Genomic DNA, 17912 nt, shown 5'->3' on the forward strand with positions numbered 1-17912 from the left:
GGAACATATTCCACCACCTTCTAGGCACTCTTCTCTCATAGTTAATACTTTTCTTACGAGCTAAGTTAACTTCATCGTACGACAGAACGACGAACGAGCTAAAACGACCAACTTTGGTTGCTCTCTTTTTCCCCATCTCATTCCCTCTTCTGTATTTTCTTATTTCAGTATTTTTATTTTCATTTATTTAGTTGTAATCGAAAAATGTTCTCATTGGATGTGGCATCACGCGTGTTCATCGTTAATAATTTTTTTTTTTGTCACACAAAAAGGGATGATAATCATCGATAAAACTTTGAAATTATCTTACTACTTGAAATTATTAACCTGCACAAGGACTTTCTTACTTTTATAGCTTATCACCTCTTACGTTAGTTTTACTTTTCCTTTTATATTCTTGCATAATCTTTATTTATCCTTTATCAGACGAACGATAGGTACGAGTTACGACGTTCTTTCGACAAACTTTCCTGCCATCTTTTCGTAGTAGTCGTTGTCATCTAAACGGCAAGTCTTCCTCTTCCTCTAATATCGTTTCCTTACCGTTCCCCTTTCCACACCCCTTAACACTTTCTCTCTTATGTACGCGTAAACTGAGATACGAGGGTATGTAAAAGTCGGAAAGACTATAAGGACTTTGTTTCTCATTTCAAAAGGGACGACCCTTTTCGAACTTTAGAACTTTAGATGTTTTATTTATCAAGGACAACGCATATTTTTTAAACATTTCTTACAAATACTTTTATAATCATAGAGATATTGTTATCATCATGATAGTTTTATCTAAAAATATTTTAGATATTTTTAACGTGTTCAAAGATATTTCAGAAATAGATAAATCTTTTAAGAGATTTTTTCTCAATAAATTCTTTAGATGAATCAAAATCCTTTGTAGATTGTCATGGTTTCATAAATAATTTACATTTATAGATGCTAATCGAATATTATGTAATATTTAAATGACATTTTAGTGACACAATTTACTCAGTGACAAAATTAAAAGAGATGAAGAATAAAAAAAAGAAGAAAAAGAAGAAGAAGAAGAAGAAAAATTAGATTTTAATCCAGAGACGAATCGTATCAGCGCAGATAATTAACTCCTGGTCACGACAGGGAAGAAGCGTTAAATCCACCCTTCTATCTCTATCTTTCTCTCTCTTTCTCTCGCAGTCGAGTTTCGCGTACTCGAGCGTAGAGAAAGTGCGCCGAGTCGAGAGTAATTTAACGCGCCCCGACGAATGGTCATTGATTTGCGAAGCATCAAACTTCGAGAAAGTTACCCTCGCATCAAGAGTTACTCCCCTTCGAGCATCAACCCTCTCACCTCTCGAACCCCGGTCTCTGCCAATCTCTCTCTTTCTCTCTTTCTCTCTTTCTCTCTTCTCTTCTCTTCTCTCATTGTGTTCCACCGACTCACTCGCTACCTCGCCGCCGCCAGTTTGTTCTTCGACTGCAGTTACCGGATTCGATTTAACTTCTCAACGTAGTAGCCGATGTAGCACGAACGAATGCGAAAGACCGAGTGCAAGTAAGAAAGATAGATGAAAGAGTGAGTGAGTAAAAGAGAAGGAAAGATGACGCATTTCTATCTGTGTAAGTTTATATGAGTATAAGAGAGAAAGATAAAGAAACAAGAGCTACACTACTAAGAACAATTTGCCAATATCGAAAGTGTTTCTCGATAAGTGTGTCTGCTATTGGTCGACAACTGCTGCTAGTTATCAAAGACACCCAATTTACCTTTTTATCGCCCCGATATGCGTTACTTTCTTATTCTATTATTTCGGTTTCTTTCTAATTCTCTTAAAATCAATCATCGGTTCGTTTCTTTATCTTAAACATTTTTACAATTATCCGACAACATGCAACATCTTTGCATGCATTTTACAATTGCATACGTACGAAGTCAATTTCGAAGTCAAACGATGTCGCAAACGAATATATAGATAAGAGAAAAAGACGGATATCGCGTTGGTACAGGACAAATCGGCGTTTGCTCGAATGATTCGAGAAGAGAGGCAATATTCCTCTTGGAAAGTTGACTTCTCTCCTCTTTTCCTTTGAACTTGGATATCCATACCCTTGTGTAACGGATATATATTACTTGTCCTTACCTACTACACTACGTTCTTTTTTTTCCATCTTTTTTTTTTCGACCTCTCTTCCACCTGGTTCTTTTCTTGAAACGAATATAAGGAACGGTTTAATACGATTTTCAGAAAACGCGTGCGATCTACGTAGAATACCTTATAGAAGGGTTTGCTGCTGCTGCTGCTGCTACTTTCAAAGGGTAAATCGAAAGACTTCCTTTACATAAGAAGAAGAAGAAGAAGAAGAAGAAGATGAACACTTCTCTAGTATCTATCTTTATCTATCTACTATATACATATATAAACATAGAAAAATATACGGATGAAAGGGTAGAAAAAGATTTTGGTGTTTCCATTGTAGAATGTATATCTTTCCTCTCATCTCTTCGTTTTCGAGATGGGCATGACATACGGGGGGGTTGGATCGATAAAACACGCCACGCGATAGATCGTAAATGAATTCCCCGCGTTTCATCGAACCAAACCAAATTTTCGAGTCTACTACTCTTACGGTCCCACCGGTGCCTACACGTTCGGTTCGAACATCAAACGCACTTTCATATCTTCTATATATCGTCGAACGAGTAGACCGATATTCGACGGAGTTTCGCGAACATCAAATAGATAAAAAGAGATAGATAGATTGATAGATAGATAGGTAGATAGATAGATAGAATGATTCTCAGAGATGAATTTGAGTTCGACGTTGATTGGAAGAAAAGGAACCCCGTTCGGTCTTCGTCGTTTAGACCGAGATTAATCTGTCATGGGCCGAGTGTGAAAAAGTAGCCGTTTAAGAGGGCGACTCTCGTTTGATTGGCAGCTCTCGAGAGGCCCCTCTTCATTCTATCTCTCTCTCTTACTCTCATTCTTAGACTTGGTCTCGGGCGCACGTTCTGTTGCTGGAGACGACGCGCGTTCGAGTCGGAAGTGGTGCGAAAGAGGGGGCGAGACTTTATTTTGGGCGGACGCGACGTGAAAGAGAAAGAAAGAGAGAGAGAGAGAGAGAAGAAAAGAGGGATGAGAGAAAGGCGAGGGGTAGGGTGAGGGTGAAGGAGGAGTGAGTGGGTGAGAGAGGAGCCGCCAGTCGTCATCGTCATCGTCGTCATCGTCATTTTCTTCTTCTTCTTCTTCTTCTTCTTCTTCTTCTTCTTCTTCTTCTTCCTCTTCTTCCTCTTCTTCTCTCGAACTTTATAAAGGAAAAGAGGTGGCTTTAGGGAGGGTAGTGGGAGGAAAGGAAAGGAAAGGAGTGTGTGAGTAAGTGCGAGAGAGAAAGAGAGAGAGAGATACAGATAGATAGATAGAACGTGTTCGTCGTCGGTGCTCCCTCTCTCTCCGAGTGTGCGCGAGCGCGGTGTAAAGTTCGACCGGCGTCCGCCAGACGACGCCTCCTCTGTGGCCGGTCTAGGTCCGCGCGAGCGGCCCGCTCAGTCTAATTTGAACCGTCGCGCGCGCCCGACGCGGGCTCCAACGACGATCCCTTCTACGCCGAGACGTGACACGAGGTCCTCGTGCACGCGACAAAGACGCCGCCGACACACGACCGTAATATATAAAACGCCGTCGTACACTCTCCCGTAGAGAACAAAAATAATATATAATACCGTCGTTTACGAATAATTGTGGGGGATTATTGTTTAATTCTATTCCACACAAAATCGCGCGTTATGTATTGTTATTTTATTTGATTTTATTTTTTACTTATTTGTTTTGTATTTGATTTGATTTTCTTTTTTAAATATTTGCAATTTTTTAATTCATTTCATTTTAGATCATCATAACGGATCGATCGATCAATAATATAATTTAACATCGTCGATCTACGTTCGTCTCGTGCGTGTATAATTATTTTCTTTATTTTATTACAACACATCCTCCATCGTTCCTTATTTTCCGGTGTTCATCATTTCCTTTATTTTTCTTTTTCCATCACTTCTATTTCTTTTTCTTCTTCTTATGTCGTATAGAAAGAGAAATCAATTTGACAAGTTACAAAGTTTCAAGTGACTACCATAAATTATTTTTTTATTTATATATTTCGACGATATTATTTTGACATTTTTGTACGTCGTATATCATAACGCGCGCGTAGAGAGAGAAAGAACAAAATAAAAAAAAAAAAAAATAATAGAAAGTAAAAAGGAAGAAAAGGAAAAAAAGAAAAGATAACAAGAGCAGCAGCAGTAGAAATTTGAAAGAAGTGCGCGCGAGCGCACGCGTGCGATCACGGGAAGAAAAGGGAGAGAGAGAAAGGGTTGTGTTGGTAGTGGTGGTGGTGGTGGTGGTGGTGGTAGTGGTGGTTGTGGGCCGGACGGCAATTCGCGTGGTCAAATCGGCCAACCCTTTCTTTCAAAGGACGATAATGCGAGATGCATCGAGATGATTCCGCGTCCTGAGTGGACACCCTCGGAACGATTATTGCAACAAATACCGGATACGATCTCCCTAATCTCGCCCGACCGGGACTTTCGTCTCTATCCGTGCCGAGATCGTCTTCTCTCTCTATCCATCTTCATTTATCGTAAGCGCGAACTCGCGCGACGATGAAGAAGACGATATTTAACCCGACTGCGAGGGTGAAAATGATTATGACGACTAATACGACGACGACAAAGACGACGACAAAGACGACTACGAAGATGAGACTATCGCGAATCTCTTCGGTGGACGACTCGTCGACGTCTTGTTATTGTTTTTATCGGTGGTACAACGCGTCGTGAACGATCCAACGAAAGAGAAAGAGAGAGAGAGAGAGAGACGTTCGAAATACTTTTCTAAAGTAAAAAAACAAATTGTCAATAGAAAAGAAAGAGAGAGGAAAATAGATAAGAAGCAAATAAAGTAGTAAGAGGCTTGTCAAAGAGGATAACGTAGGATTACGCGACGGGGTGGTTCCTCTCTCTTCTTCGGGGTGACCGAGGCTTAGAGCACCTCAACCACCCCCGAGAAGAAGATCGTCAAGCAGCTCGGACGATGTGGGCGTCTCTGCTTTTGGCCGGATTTTTAAGCGGCTGGTGGGGAGAGTTCGCTTTAGCTGCGGCACCCCCCGCCAATCGGATATTCCTCGAGGAAAATATTTCTAAGCAAGAAGAAGCTGCAAGGACGACGACTGCCCTAGGCCAGGTTGCATTGGCAGAACCATCAATTTTGAATCGTCCCGAAATTACGAATACGCGACTCGAGGAGAATCCGTTGATTCGACGACCGCGACACTCGTCGTCCGAAGACGTCAAATCTCACGGTGAGATTTCTTTGAGAACAGCCGCAGAAACAGCGGTGACAGCTTATTATCCTTCCTATCGCGAGGAAGTACAGAACAGCAACGACCGTCGTTATTCGCGGTCGGCTAAGCAACGTGGAAAAAATCGCGTAAGGGCGGATTCACCGCGCGAACAAAGACGCGGATGCAAGATCAAGGGTACCTGTCGAGGTCAAAATTGGTGTCCCGACATGGACGTCGGTAATAGAGCCTTCTTGGCACCCACGGTATTCGAGGGAAAGGCTAGGAGTATGTCATCGGTGAGAAAACCCGGTTCCAATTATGCCGTAACCTTCGAAGTTAAACACGTTTATAAAAGTCAGCCAGGTTTTCCACCGCTACAGAAAAACGACAGCGTCAGGTTACATTTTCGCGACAAATCAGCGCCTGGTAAATCGACTATATGCGGATCGTACGAGGGATACTATAACAATTCCGCTGGCAAACAACAACAACAACAACGAGGAGGTGGAGGAAGTGGAGGAACAGGAACAACAGCAGTAGCAACAGCAACAGCAGTAGCAATAGGAGGAGGAGGAAATCAGAGTGGTGTGGTGCGCGCCAATATTAAGCGAGGTAAAGTGTATCTAGTGTTTGTGAATCGCGTGGGACCCAGAAACTTCACGATCCTCGGTGAGCCGGTGATTTGCAGCAAGAAGAACGAACAGGCGGTCCAGGCCGTCGTTCGACCGGACTACGGTGAGTAAACGACTTCCGTGTATGTATAAATAAAAGCCCAACGAAGTGAGGGGAATGAGAGAACGAAAACGAAAACGAAAACGAAAACGAAAACGAGAATGAGAAAGAGAAGAAAGAAAAAAAGAAAAAGATAAAAAATATTCGTGTTCTTTCCTCTCGTTGCGTTACCTCGTTCGAACGTAATCGGTGATTAGCTCTTAGCCGACAAGAGTCGTCGTCGACGGTGTTCGAACGAGAGGACCGCGCCAAGAACGCGCCCGGCGCGAACTTTTGAAGGTAGTCCAATTTACGGGCGGTCATTGCGCCCAACAACTTTTCTCTCGTCTCATCTCGTCTCATCTTCTCTCGGTCCTTCTCCTTTCCTTCATCTTCTTCTTCTTCTTCATCTTCTTTCCCCTTCGCACGATTCTTATAGCCGAAATCCTCCCCACAACGCAAAACTAACCCAACGAATTTCACTCTCTTATCTTGACTTCCTAAATTTCGCGTCCTTAACTCCCGACTGTCTTAAATATAGAACGTCGTAATAACTCGTGACTCCTCGTTCGTACGTTCGTAAAACTCCGTACAATCAACGATGTGGCAGAAGAGCGAATGACGTTCTCGTAAATCTTTACTTTACCTCGAGACCTCTTTGACACACGACCTTAAAGGGAATCATTTAAGAGAATAACATTATTCGATAGTAAACTAACTAGTTTCCTTATTTACATTTTTATACGTACATATATTTACAATCATTCTCGTTTATTCATCTATTTATTAATACGATATATGTTTATATCGATTTTATGTTATACTTTAATCTTTCATTTATTTTATTCGACTTCTATTCCCGAAGGAAAGAGGAACAATCATCCTCTGGTACGTAACGTTGGCAACGTCAGAGACGTAACTCGTCTCGTTTACAACGAGTTCGAAACTTAGGCTTGCTCGTTTCCTCTACAGGTAGAACAACCGCTAGCATACGACACAACACTGCTTGTTGGTTGGTTGGTTGGTGTCGTTGCGTTACTCCTTTTGCACGACGACTATCGAAAGTTACCACGACTTATCCCATTATCGTCACTCGCCGGAATTGGAAACGTCAAGGAAGAATCTTTCTCCCTTCTTATTCTTCTTCACGTACACACCAGATTTTCTAACTTTGTTATCGAGTTAAAAGGGATTATTAGTTGTCACGTACAAATTTAATACAAAAATAATATAATAATAATACAATTATTTTCTCATTTGTAAATTAATTGTAGAATATATTCATTAACTTTTATAAATTTGTCAAAAAGAAATTTGAAATATCGTAAGATTCGATTACTTCGATAAAAACTTATTTGTGACTATTTGAGACGTGTGTTACCATTAATAAGAAATCATTATTCCTTTGCGTAGGTGAAAATGCATAATGTTTAGCGATAAAACGTGTGGGCTTGTGGCGCATGTGCGCGTAGACGGTTTGTTGATCCGCGATCCGTAAAAGCGACTCCTTACGGACCTCTTCCAGTTCCCGGTGACTAAGCCAGACGGGGGGCCCGAGACGTCAATTATAAGGCCTTAATCGGAAACCCGTCCTTACTTCTGTTGGCTTATAGTCGGCCGCGTTGGAGTCGTGGAGGAAAAGAGAAACGGCTGAGTTGCAAGAAAGAGAGAAAGAGAGTAAGATACAGAAAGAGAAAGAGAGAGAGAGAGAGAGAGAGAGAGAAATAGTGAGAGGGAAGGGTGCGAGAGCAACGAAGGAATCGTGCGTGCTCTCTTTTTGCATCTCTCTTTGTAAATAAACCGATTCTCTCTCTCTCTCTCTCTCTCTCTCTCTCTTTCTCTTTCTCTTTTTCTTTCCCACTCACTCGTTTATTCTTTCTTTCATTCTTTCTCTTTCTGTACCCATATCTTCGTCTAGTCACCTTGCTTTCCTACTCGTGAGAACCTGTCGCTACGGGATTGTTCGCCACTCTCCTTTATATCGACGTCCCGAACCAACAACGTTGATCTAACTTATTTCGCGGATCGTAATTATTTTTGTAATTATGTAAGATGGAAAAACTTCATCATCAAGATCGTTCTCACCTTCGATATTTCTCTCTTTCTCTCTCTTCTTGTCGACGGCTGGGCAAAGTCATTGCTTGTATAGTTTATAAATTAGAAATTAGAAAGTTTCCGCTCTAATTGCATATAGATGATAAGAAAAAGAAATAAAAAGAAAGGACGAGAAATTGAAGATTCTTATTTGAATACTCTTCACTTTTTTTTATTTTATTTTATTTTTTTTTTATTTACCCATCTCATTATATCTTTCGTCGAATCGATATAGAATTTTTGTTGAAATATTTTCAAGTGATGTTCCCAACGATTTTTCTCAAACTAGGTCGTCATAGTCGTCATTTAACCCAATAACAAAATGTTTTATCTTCATATAATACATTGCTTATACATATGTGTGTGTGTGTGTGTGTTACATGTATATAATATAATATATATACGTATAATCTCAAATACTACAACAATTGTCTTATTTGACGCAACCTTCATAAACTTTGGTCTCATGTACGTTACGTCTTGAAACGACAACGGGAAAGTTGCAATTAAGATCCGTCTTTCTCTCTAGACCGTTGGAAGTTACGAGAAAATCTTAAGTGGCGCGGTACGTTCCACTTCCTACCAACGGATGAGGAGGAGCAGACGCTTTTAATAGCCCGACAATTTGTCCTTTACGAATAAAGTACAATAATCATTGTGTGAGAATACCTACATCCATATATATATATATATATATATATATATATATATATATATATATATCATCAAATATTCACATATAATACGTATATTTTAATTATACCAATAAATACTTGCACAATACAAACGGTTAACATAAGCAAAGATCAATTGTGAAAAAAAAAAGAATCAAAAAGATTTGATCATCGACGAGAAAGGTGAGATAAAAAAAAACTTGAGGGTTAAGAAGGGGGTATCGAAAAAAAGAATAAAACAACAAGATTCTTACTGAAATAATTATCCCGACGTTTCAGAAAGCTACTTTTGTTAGAGACCCATACGTAGCTCGTTGGATCGTTCGTTCTTTCGTTCGTTCGTTCGTTCGTTCGTTCGCGCGCCAAAAAATGATCCCGCGCTAAAAAAGCAGATTCATCGACGAGCGGTGCGAAGTCCCGCCAAGTCTTGCAAAGTCACACACGTCGCGAAGAACCTGTTGTTCGATTCTCTACCAGTCTTCGGAGGGAAGTTCGTACCTTCTTACCTTTGCTGTTGGTACTCCTTGATCTCAGGTGTGATTTCTTGTTAAAATGTAAAATTAAAACATTAGGCATCTTTGGTACATCAAAGCAGGTATATAAGTAAACCTATTTTACGTTCAGTATCGATTATTTGACTTAGTATCGAATCAAAATCTGAGATACTTGGTTATTTTAACTTTTAGACTTTAAGGAAACAAATTGCATTTCCTTTTTTTTTTTTTATTTTTTAACACCAACATCAGCTTCTTCTTCTTCTTCTTCTTTTTTTTTATTTTCTTTTTTTTTTTTCACTTTTCTCATTTTACTTTACCATCTTTTCCTTCCTCGTTATTATCGAGAAAAAAGGTTTCAACCATGAAGATTCCACTTTATTGTAGATTTCGAACTTCCTTGCAATATGGAAAAACTTTTTTGATATCTTGACACGTTTAGCCAGACTTATTCGAGAAAGTATATATATATATATATATATATATATATATCATAGTGGACATTACACGAATATTATACAAAAAATATAAACACTTTACAAATGATTCATTTAAACACATAAACGTGAACAAATCTATTTATTATTTTATTTTAAACAAAAAATATATAATTTCATCTTCTAAACCTTAAAGAAAAAATCCTATTAAGGATTCATTTCTGAAGTTGAAATTCATCGTAGTTACGTAGTATCGTAAAGAAGAGTATCGAATACGTAAGAAAGAGAAAATCGTTTATTAACAGTTTTTTCTTACTTTTCAACAAAATTGGATTTCCTTTTATACTTTGTAAAAAATATTGTAGTTAAATATCGAATGGTTAAATTCAATAGTTAACCCTTAGAAAAGTGTTTTCATTTATTACAAGATTTAAGTCGAAATTCATTGAAGTAACAAAAGTATCGTAAAGAGAGTAGTAGTAGTAGTAGTATCGAATATCCGAAAAGAATCGGTTTAATAGCAGTTTTTCCTCGTCTCTTGGCAAGATCGGATACCGTCCATACTTGGTGGGAATAGAGCACGGGATATACCAGATTGCTCGTATAAGGGTGGAGAAACCGAAGAGAAGTTAAAGGAGAAGAAGAAGAAGAAGAAGAAGAAGAAGAAGAAGAAGAAGAAGAAGAAGGAAGGGGGTTGAAAGAAAGGAAAGGGGCGGGAGGGGGTGTTTGGTGGAGATGGCTCGTCATCGCGAAAGCAGCTGAGTACGAATCCCGAGCACGTACGGCCCTGTGCCCATACTCGGAAGGAGAAGCCGCAGGTATGGTCTATATACCGTGTGGCGCGTAGGGACACATACGGACACGTATCCTGGGACATAGGCAGGTGAAAGAAGAAGAAGAAGAAGATGGTTAAGAAGGGTCCAAAGAAGAAGAAGAAGAAGAAGAAGAAATAGAAAGAGATAGCTAGAAAAAGATAGAGAAAGATAGAAGAAGCAGCAGCCAACAGCAACCAGCAGCAGCAGCAGCAGCAGTAACCAGCAGCCAACAAGAGTAACAGCAGCAGAGAACTTAGTACAGAGTGAGTCCTCTTGGTGGGGGACCACACGTGTGGTGAACATATAGGCCGTGCCGCCTTCACCTCCGGCACTCCACCACTACCTCTGGCACTCCACCACCGGCAGTCGAGCAGAACCGTCGGCAGGTAGACTGCTGGGCGCGAGAGTTGATCGAGCTACGACGACTTTAAACCCACTACGAGTAGTAGTAGTAGTAGTAGTTGTAGTTGTAGTTGTTTCTCTCTCACCGATCGAGTCACTCGACCTCGCACCAAAGATCGATCGATCCTCACCACTCACGGGTCTTATTTTTAGCGGACCGACTACCTAGTAATACGTCGCGTGGGTGTCCCGATCGATAACGATCTAACGATATACATTTTATCGGCTTGGTTTTATATTTATTAACATTTTTAACGTTGTAGTTTCACATTTTTTTTTACTTACAAATCAATTTCGATCTAATTACTTTTATCTGATAGGTAGTTTGTTTTTTTGTTATTTTCTTATTATTATAAGTAAAATCGAATGTATATAAGGAAGTATATTATATGTTGGGTTTACGGATGATCTATGAAAGTAATAAAGATAAATCTAACGATAAAATTGTATGGTTTTAATAGAGGTGTTTCCTTTTATATTGTCGGCGTTCAGGTAGATTGTTGTGTGATCGTTGATACCAAACGACGTCTGGTTATTCGTAATTATTTTTAGCGATTTAACACCATTCTGAGTAACGATTAAAGAATGACGGTTCTGTCGTTGTATCTAATGTGTAAGAAAGTAACGTTTTACGATTCGTTTCTAGTAATATCGAAATTCTACTATGACAATATAAACTCGAACTCCTTCTACGAATAAGTAGCGATACCAGATATCGAAGAAATCATTTGCAATTCCAATCGATTCTCCGTAATTCATTGGAAAGGTTTTAAACTCCTTGTTTTTATTTCATTCTTTAACGTTTTATTAATAAATCTTATTATCTAACTATAGAGTTTTTGTCAACTTAAGCGTGCATTCGTGCATGAAATAGAACGGAAAGATAATAAACGAAAAATTTGTGTGTACTCTTCTTTTTCCATAAATATTTATCGAATTATCGATCCTCTTCATCCTCTTCTTCTTCTTCTTCTTCTTCTATTACGATGCTTCGAAGAACCTATTCTACGTTCTACGTAGTTGAAACAACGTAACTGGGTAGATTGTGTATTGCAACGGGCGTTCTAAAATTCACAGCGTTCTTCGAATTTCGTATAGTATAAGGGAAACAACACGCGGTAAGCAGCCCTTATTTATTAAAGTGCGCGTAACGTAAAGTGGTGCACGGATATACGTTTCGTGTTGAAAACATACAAAGTTTCGACGAGTCGGACGTAAAGCATTATTTTCCCAAGCATTTTCACAAAAAAAAAAAAAAAAAAGAAAAGGAGACCTATAAAAAGTATAATACATTATATAAGTAAAAATAGAAAGAAAAGAGTTTTAATAATTAATTAAACATTTTTCTATACATATGACATTTTTTTTTTTTTTTGTATAAATCAACCAATACTCGAAAAATAGGATATACAATTTTTGTTTGTTCGTATCAATTTTAATTTTGAACAATTTTATTACGCCTATGCGTCAATCCAATTTTCAAGGATAATTTTACGTACGATTAACCACCGATAAAAATTATTCTGCATTCCACGTATCTACGAATCTAGAGAGATAACGAGCGATTCAGAATGGATGAGATAATTGTTGCGAGTTATCTAGCTAGCAACGAACGTCACTACGATGTTGGATCTCATTCGAAGAACTCGTGGAATGTGTGACCGAAAAATTGAATTGTTCTGCCCAAACAAACCTGTAGAAAGCTTTGTACGTATTAACAAATTGACTATGGAATATATAACAAGTCAACAAATATTTTTCTACGATCAAATGTTCATGAATCAAAAATCATTGAAATCTTATAATTGAAAATGAAATGATTTATTCAATGTATTTTTTGTTAGTTTTGTACGATCACTTAACAAATAGAAAATGGATTGAAAGTTCTCTTTATGTCTTTCTCGCTGTTTGTTTTAAAATTTGCCGTTTGTAAGATTCTTTAGTAAATAATTCTACTTGGTAAAGGGACCACAAGTTCGTTTTCGCGGAATTTCACGCAACCGCGATATAACGAGCATCGCGTATGGGGGAGGAAATATAGTAGTGAAACGTGGAAACCTACTTGCTCTTAAGCTTGAAATCCTTTTTTACGTTTTTGCCTTTTGCCTTGACTGTTGTAAAGCTCACCGGTAAAAGTAAGATCAGTTTAATATTCGCAGGTCACGAAACATAATCCATGAGTTCTTTGAAGAATGATCTCGGCAAAGGAACGTACTACTTTTGTGTCGTATCTGAACGAAATATGTCTGGATGACATTAAAAGATGTTACCTCTTTGAATATAATATATATATATATATATAATAGTAGTATCATCGATGTAACGACGATAAGTTAAGCGCAAAGTTTCTTTTTACGGGTTTTGTCATGACTACGTTTACTACTTTTTTAAATCAGAAATATGAAGAATCGGAAAAAGAACTTGGCATGAAAATAAATTTTTCATTTTCCATACAACATTCCATATATATAAAAAAGGTATTTTCATATATATATATATATATATATATATATATATATATATATATATATGTATACGTATCAAAGTAGAGGCATGTGTAATAATAACAGAAGAGGATTCTACCTATGATTAATGTTTTCGAGTCCTTTACGTTTTTCCATTTCCTTAAGGTGGTAAGCAGCAGTAGTAGCAGTAACAGCAGCAGCAGCAGCAGCAGGAGCAACATATATCCGTTTCTAAAGGAAAAGAAATTTTAATATCATCCCCGTGAAAATTTATGATCCTTTTCCCGTCTCGAAGATTGTAAGCTGCTAGTTCGCGAGTCAGGGAACGATGGAAACGAAGCCACAAAGTTCCTTCTTTCTTGCTTTGGTGTAACTTCCTACCTTTAGGGAGATACCACTAAGCAATACCGCGACAGTTTGACACGACATTAGAACAGACTTTTCGATCATGAATCAAGAAAATCGCATAAATCATTGTATGGTGTACTCTTAACGTACCAACAACCTCGACTAAATTTACTTTGGCTAATATTATCTGGTCGAGACTACTATGACGTTTACTGTTAATTACCTTGTAGATTTATTTTCGATACGTGTATATATTTGCATTTAATTGGGTTTGGAAATTTAAATGCATTGACTATTAGACATATATATATATATATATATATATATATATATATATATATATATATATATATATATACATTCCTATTAATCGAAACAAATATATCTAAATATATTAGATAAATTTATCAAAGTTCACAAACGTTTTTATCATAGAAACCTGTATATAAATCAAGATTAATAAAAATAAAATATAGTGATCACACACATACATATATAAATTGGTAACTATATTACACATGTATACGTTTATGATACTATAGAAAATCGCGAAAGTCGAATTGAAGTGAACGGTTTGCTTTAATCTCGCACTATGAATCATCGCTGGCACGAATCCGAAAGGCAACGAGGATTCGCCAAAATCAAGGTTAGCCGTTCGAACTATGAGAGAGAGAGAGAGAATCGGTACCTTCTCTCGTTCCTTTATTACGGTGTTCCTCCACACAACTACGATCGGTCGATATGTGTTAGTTGGTGGCCGCGTTATCGTGGAAAACCGCAGGTTCTAGGTAAGCTAGCTGATAATACGAACACCACTTCGTTCGTTCGTTCGTTCGTTCGTTCATTCGTTCGGCGCCAGTAGTTCACGGAAATGCTTTACGTTCTTGAGTGCTACTTATATTATTTATCACTATTATCTATTTATTAAATAATGCAATTAGATTCTTCGAAGATATAAACGAGGTTTAATAAAACTATCGCATATTGTTTATGGAAGTAATAGTAATATATATATATACAATATAATATTACACATAATAATAAATATATAATAATATAATACATAATATAATATAATAATATAATAATATAATAATAATATTATAATACAATATATTATAAATTGTATATAACAATTGAATAATTATAAATTGAAATAATTTTAAATATTCAAACGCATAGATTAATTTTTTGTTATCTCATTTATATTCTCTATCTTTATCATATTCTTTTTGATCTTTACTTTCATCGTAGTTTCACTTTCCCTATAGCGAAGATGAAGAAGAAGAAGCCACCGTAAAAGGGACAGCTTGTCGATAACATGTGTTTTCCATCTCGGTGAATCCAGCACAGTCGACCTTTACCCCGTACCTCCCTCCCTCCCAACCCTACGAGTCTCACCACTTCTTTCCCCACTCGTAGTAAGGGATGGGAAAGCTTAAAGGTTCCTAGATTGAATATCACGAACCACCTCTCCTCGTACATCCCCTTCCCCGCATTTGTATGCGTTCCACGAATGACAATTTCACCCCTCTTCCACCACTTCTCCACTACCACCATATATATATTTGTCTTCTTTTTTCACTCTCTTCTTCTTCTTCTTCTTCTATCTTATGCCTTGCGGCGAGCACACTTATTCTCCATTTCGATTCCTCTATTTCTACGAGTTTCCCTGCGTTCTTCTTTTTTTTTTTTTTTTTATCAACTCAACCACCAGTCCACTTTCTTCTTGACACATTCGCGAATTTTGATATATATGGGAGGGAAAAGGTAGAAAGGGGTAGGGGGAAATTGAATAGGGTCGAAGCTATTATATTCTTTCTCAATTTTTTTTTTTTTTTTCACCACCTTCCCATCGTCCTCCTCCAACTTTTTCGTCTCAAGACGTGTCTTTATTTTTATTTTTATTTTTTTTTTGTGATATTTTCATTCTTCCGACTACTCTTTCGATTTCCTTCTCCTCTTAAATTCAGACACATTTTTCATATCTACTTATGCAAGATTCGACTTATTTTCGATAATACGTTCGTATCTTTTTATCAGAAAGAAAATTTTGTACTTATTTCGTCGAGAAGATTCTTTTCTAAGAAAAGATTTATATATATATATATATATATATATATATATATATATATATATATATATGCATATACAGGAAATACAAAATTACAGATTTTCATTTTGGAAAAAAAATACATCTTTTTTTTTTAAGAAGTGTATATACCGTGTGTTGAGTATATATATATATATATTACTACTACCGTTGGTAGAACCTATTAGATTAGGCGGACCGAGCCGTTGTCGCGTTTATAAATAACCTACTAACGGAGTATTATTTCCGAACGGTTTGAAATACGCTTTAAAACCTTTGGAAAAGGTTAACGTTTGTGTCGTTCATTTTCATACAAAATTCATACAAATGAAATTAACTTTTTCCTATATTGTTTATATATATATATATATTCAGTTTTGAATTGTAATTGTAGAAAAGTATCATTTATTTTTTGTCAAATTAAATTAACGAATGTTTCTATTATTTAAAAGTTAATTTGTTTACCAAGCACGATTATAAGCGAGACCAAGTTGAATTTCGGCAAATTTCGAAACTTAAGAGGAGTACTACTTCAGGGAAAGAGGGAGGGGGGGTAATGCTTTTGACATCTTTATCCTCGTGCCTCGAATCGGGAAAGAGACCAAAAGGGAACGATACGCGATGCCGGCTTATTTCCGAATGCAACTTGCGTACTTTAACGTTTTACGTAACAACCTAAAAGCCGACGTTAAGAAAGAGAAAGAGAAATGGGGTGGGAGGGGGGGATAAACCAGTGCAAAAAGGTTTCATCAAATAACAATTGCAATCTTGAGTTTGAACAAAATCGTGAAATAAATACTTACACGATATAATTGATATAAACTAAAAATATTTAATGAAAATCAAAATGTACGCAAGGAAAAGAAAATGATCAAAGCTTACAAAAAAAAAAAAAAAAAAATGGAATAAAAAGTAGATGGAAAGAAGAAAAAGAAAAGGAATACATTTCTGTAATCTCGTATAGGGTACGTGGTGACAATGTTGGTCAATTCGATAATTAACTGGCAGATGCCGCAGTACGTTGTTGAATAATTCGTCAGGGAACACCTTTGACGAGGACCCGTATTTGCGTATGTTCCGAGAGAGAGCCACAGAATGGAATATAGAGAGAAAGCCCAGTGCTTTGTTGACACAAGCACCTATTTGAATTCAGGTCTGAACATATAATCCATCGAGCTAATCTTCGAAGACTATCTTTGTATCTTTCGTTGTTGTGTTACTCTTACGTCTATGTGATTTATCGTTTGATATTCTGTACACCAATGATACGCTAAATTTTTAATTGTTATATTGAATCATCAATTAAATGATTCACGTAAAAATTGTAATTAACATAAATGTAATGTAATAATGTAATCATAGTTTGATGTTATCAAATATAAATTTAATGTAATACTTGTTATTGTAATTGATGGGTTATTAAAAAATTCATCGGTATGTGTTAGATTTTTATGGGAAAATTAGTTAACTATATTAAATTGGTTGTTACAGGTATTTTAGATATTATATAAGTATTATACTTTAACCCATTACCTGTCACAATACGAAAATACAAAAACAACATTAAATTCATTGTGTAATGATATTCATATTAACCAAATATAACTATTTTTGTAACAATTGTTTTTTTTTTTTATTATTTAAATATATAAAAATTATTTATAATTTTAATACAAAATTTATAGATAATATTAAATAATTTTAATAAAAATTACAAATAATAGGAAGAGATGTAATATATATTATAATTCCAATAAATAAAGAAGGAAATATAATTATAATTATATATATAGAAAATATATATTATAATTCCATAAATTATAATATATATTATAAAATAAATACAATTTAAATAAAAATATATAAATTAAAGAAATATTAAATTATTAAATTATAATTAAATTAAATTATTAAAATATAAAAGAAATTACAAATTAATAAAAATTAATTACATCATTAATTATTTATTTAAAATAAAATAATAAGAATTTTAAATATTTTTTATGAAGCACAAGGTACTACATTATAATTTTAACGAATACATATTTCACTCTAAAATTGCAATTA

At 36.3% G+C, this 17912-nt stretch overlaps 1 protein-coding gene across 2 annotated transcripts in view; it reads left to right on the plus strand.

Moving 5' to 3' along the window:
- Positions 1 to 3529: 3529 nt before the first annotated feature.
- Positions 3530 to 17912, plus strand: part of vn (membrane-bound neuregulin protein vein) — a 305343-nt gene continuing 290960 nt past the window's right edge. The window contains exon 1 of one of the 2 annotated variants that reach the window (XM_089175429.1): positions 3530 to 6048. In XM_089175429.1, the coding sequence (XP_089031555.1) occupies positions 5064 to 6048 (985 nt within the window). In that variant the 5' untranslated portion in view covers positions 3530 to 5063. The remainder of the gene's footprint in view (positions 6049 to 17912) is intronic. The other variant, XR_016177589.1, reaches the window with a different exon arrangement.

Source organism: Polistes dominula, unplaced genomic scaffold (assembly GCF_049000335.1).
Source record: "Polistes dominula isolate Pdom_NZ unplaced genomic scaffold, Pdom_raw_medaka contig_82, whole genome shotgun sequence".
Lineage (NCBI taxonomy): Eukaryota > Metazoa > Arthropoda > Insecta > Hymenoptera > Vespidae > Polistes > Polistes dominula.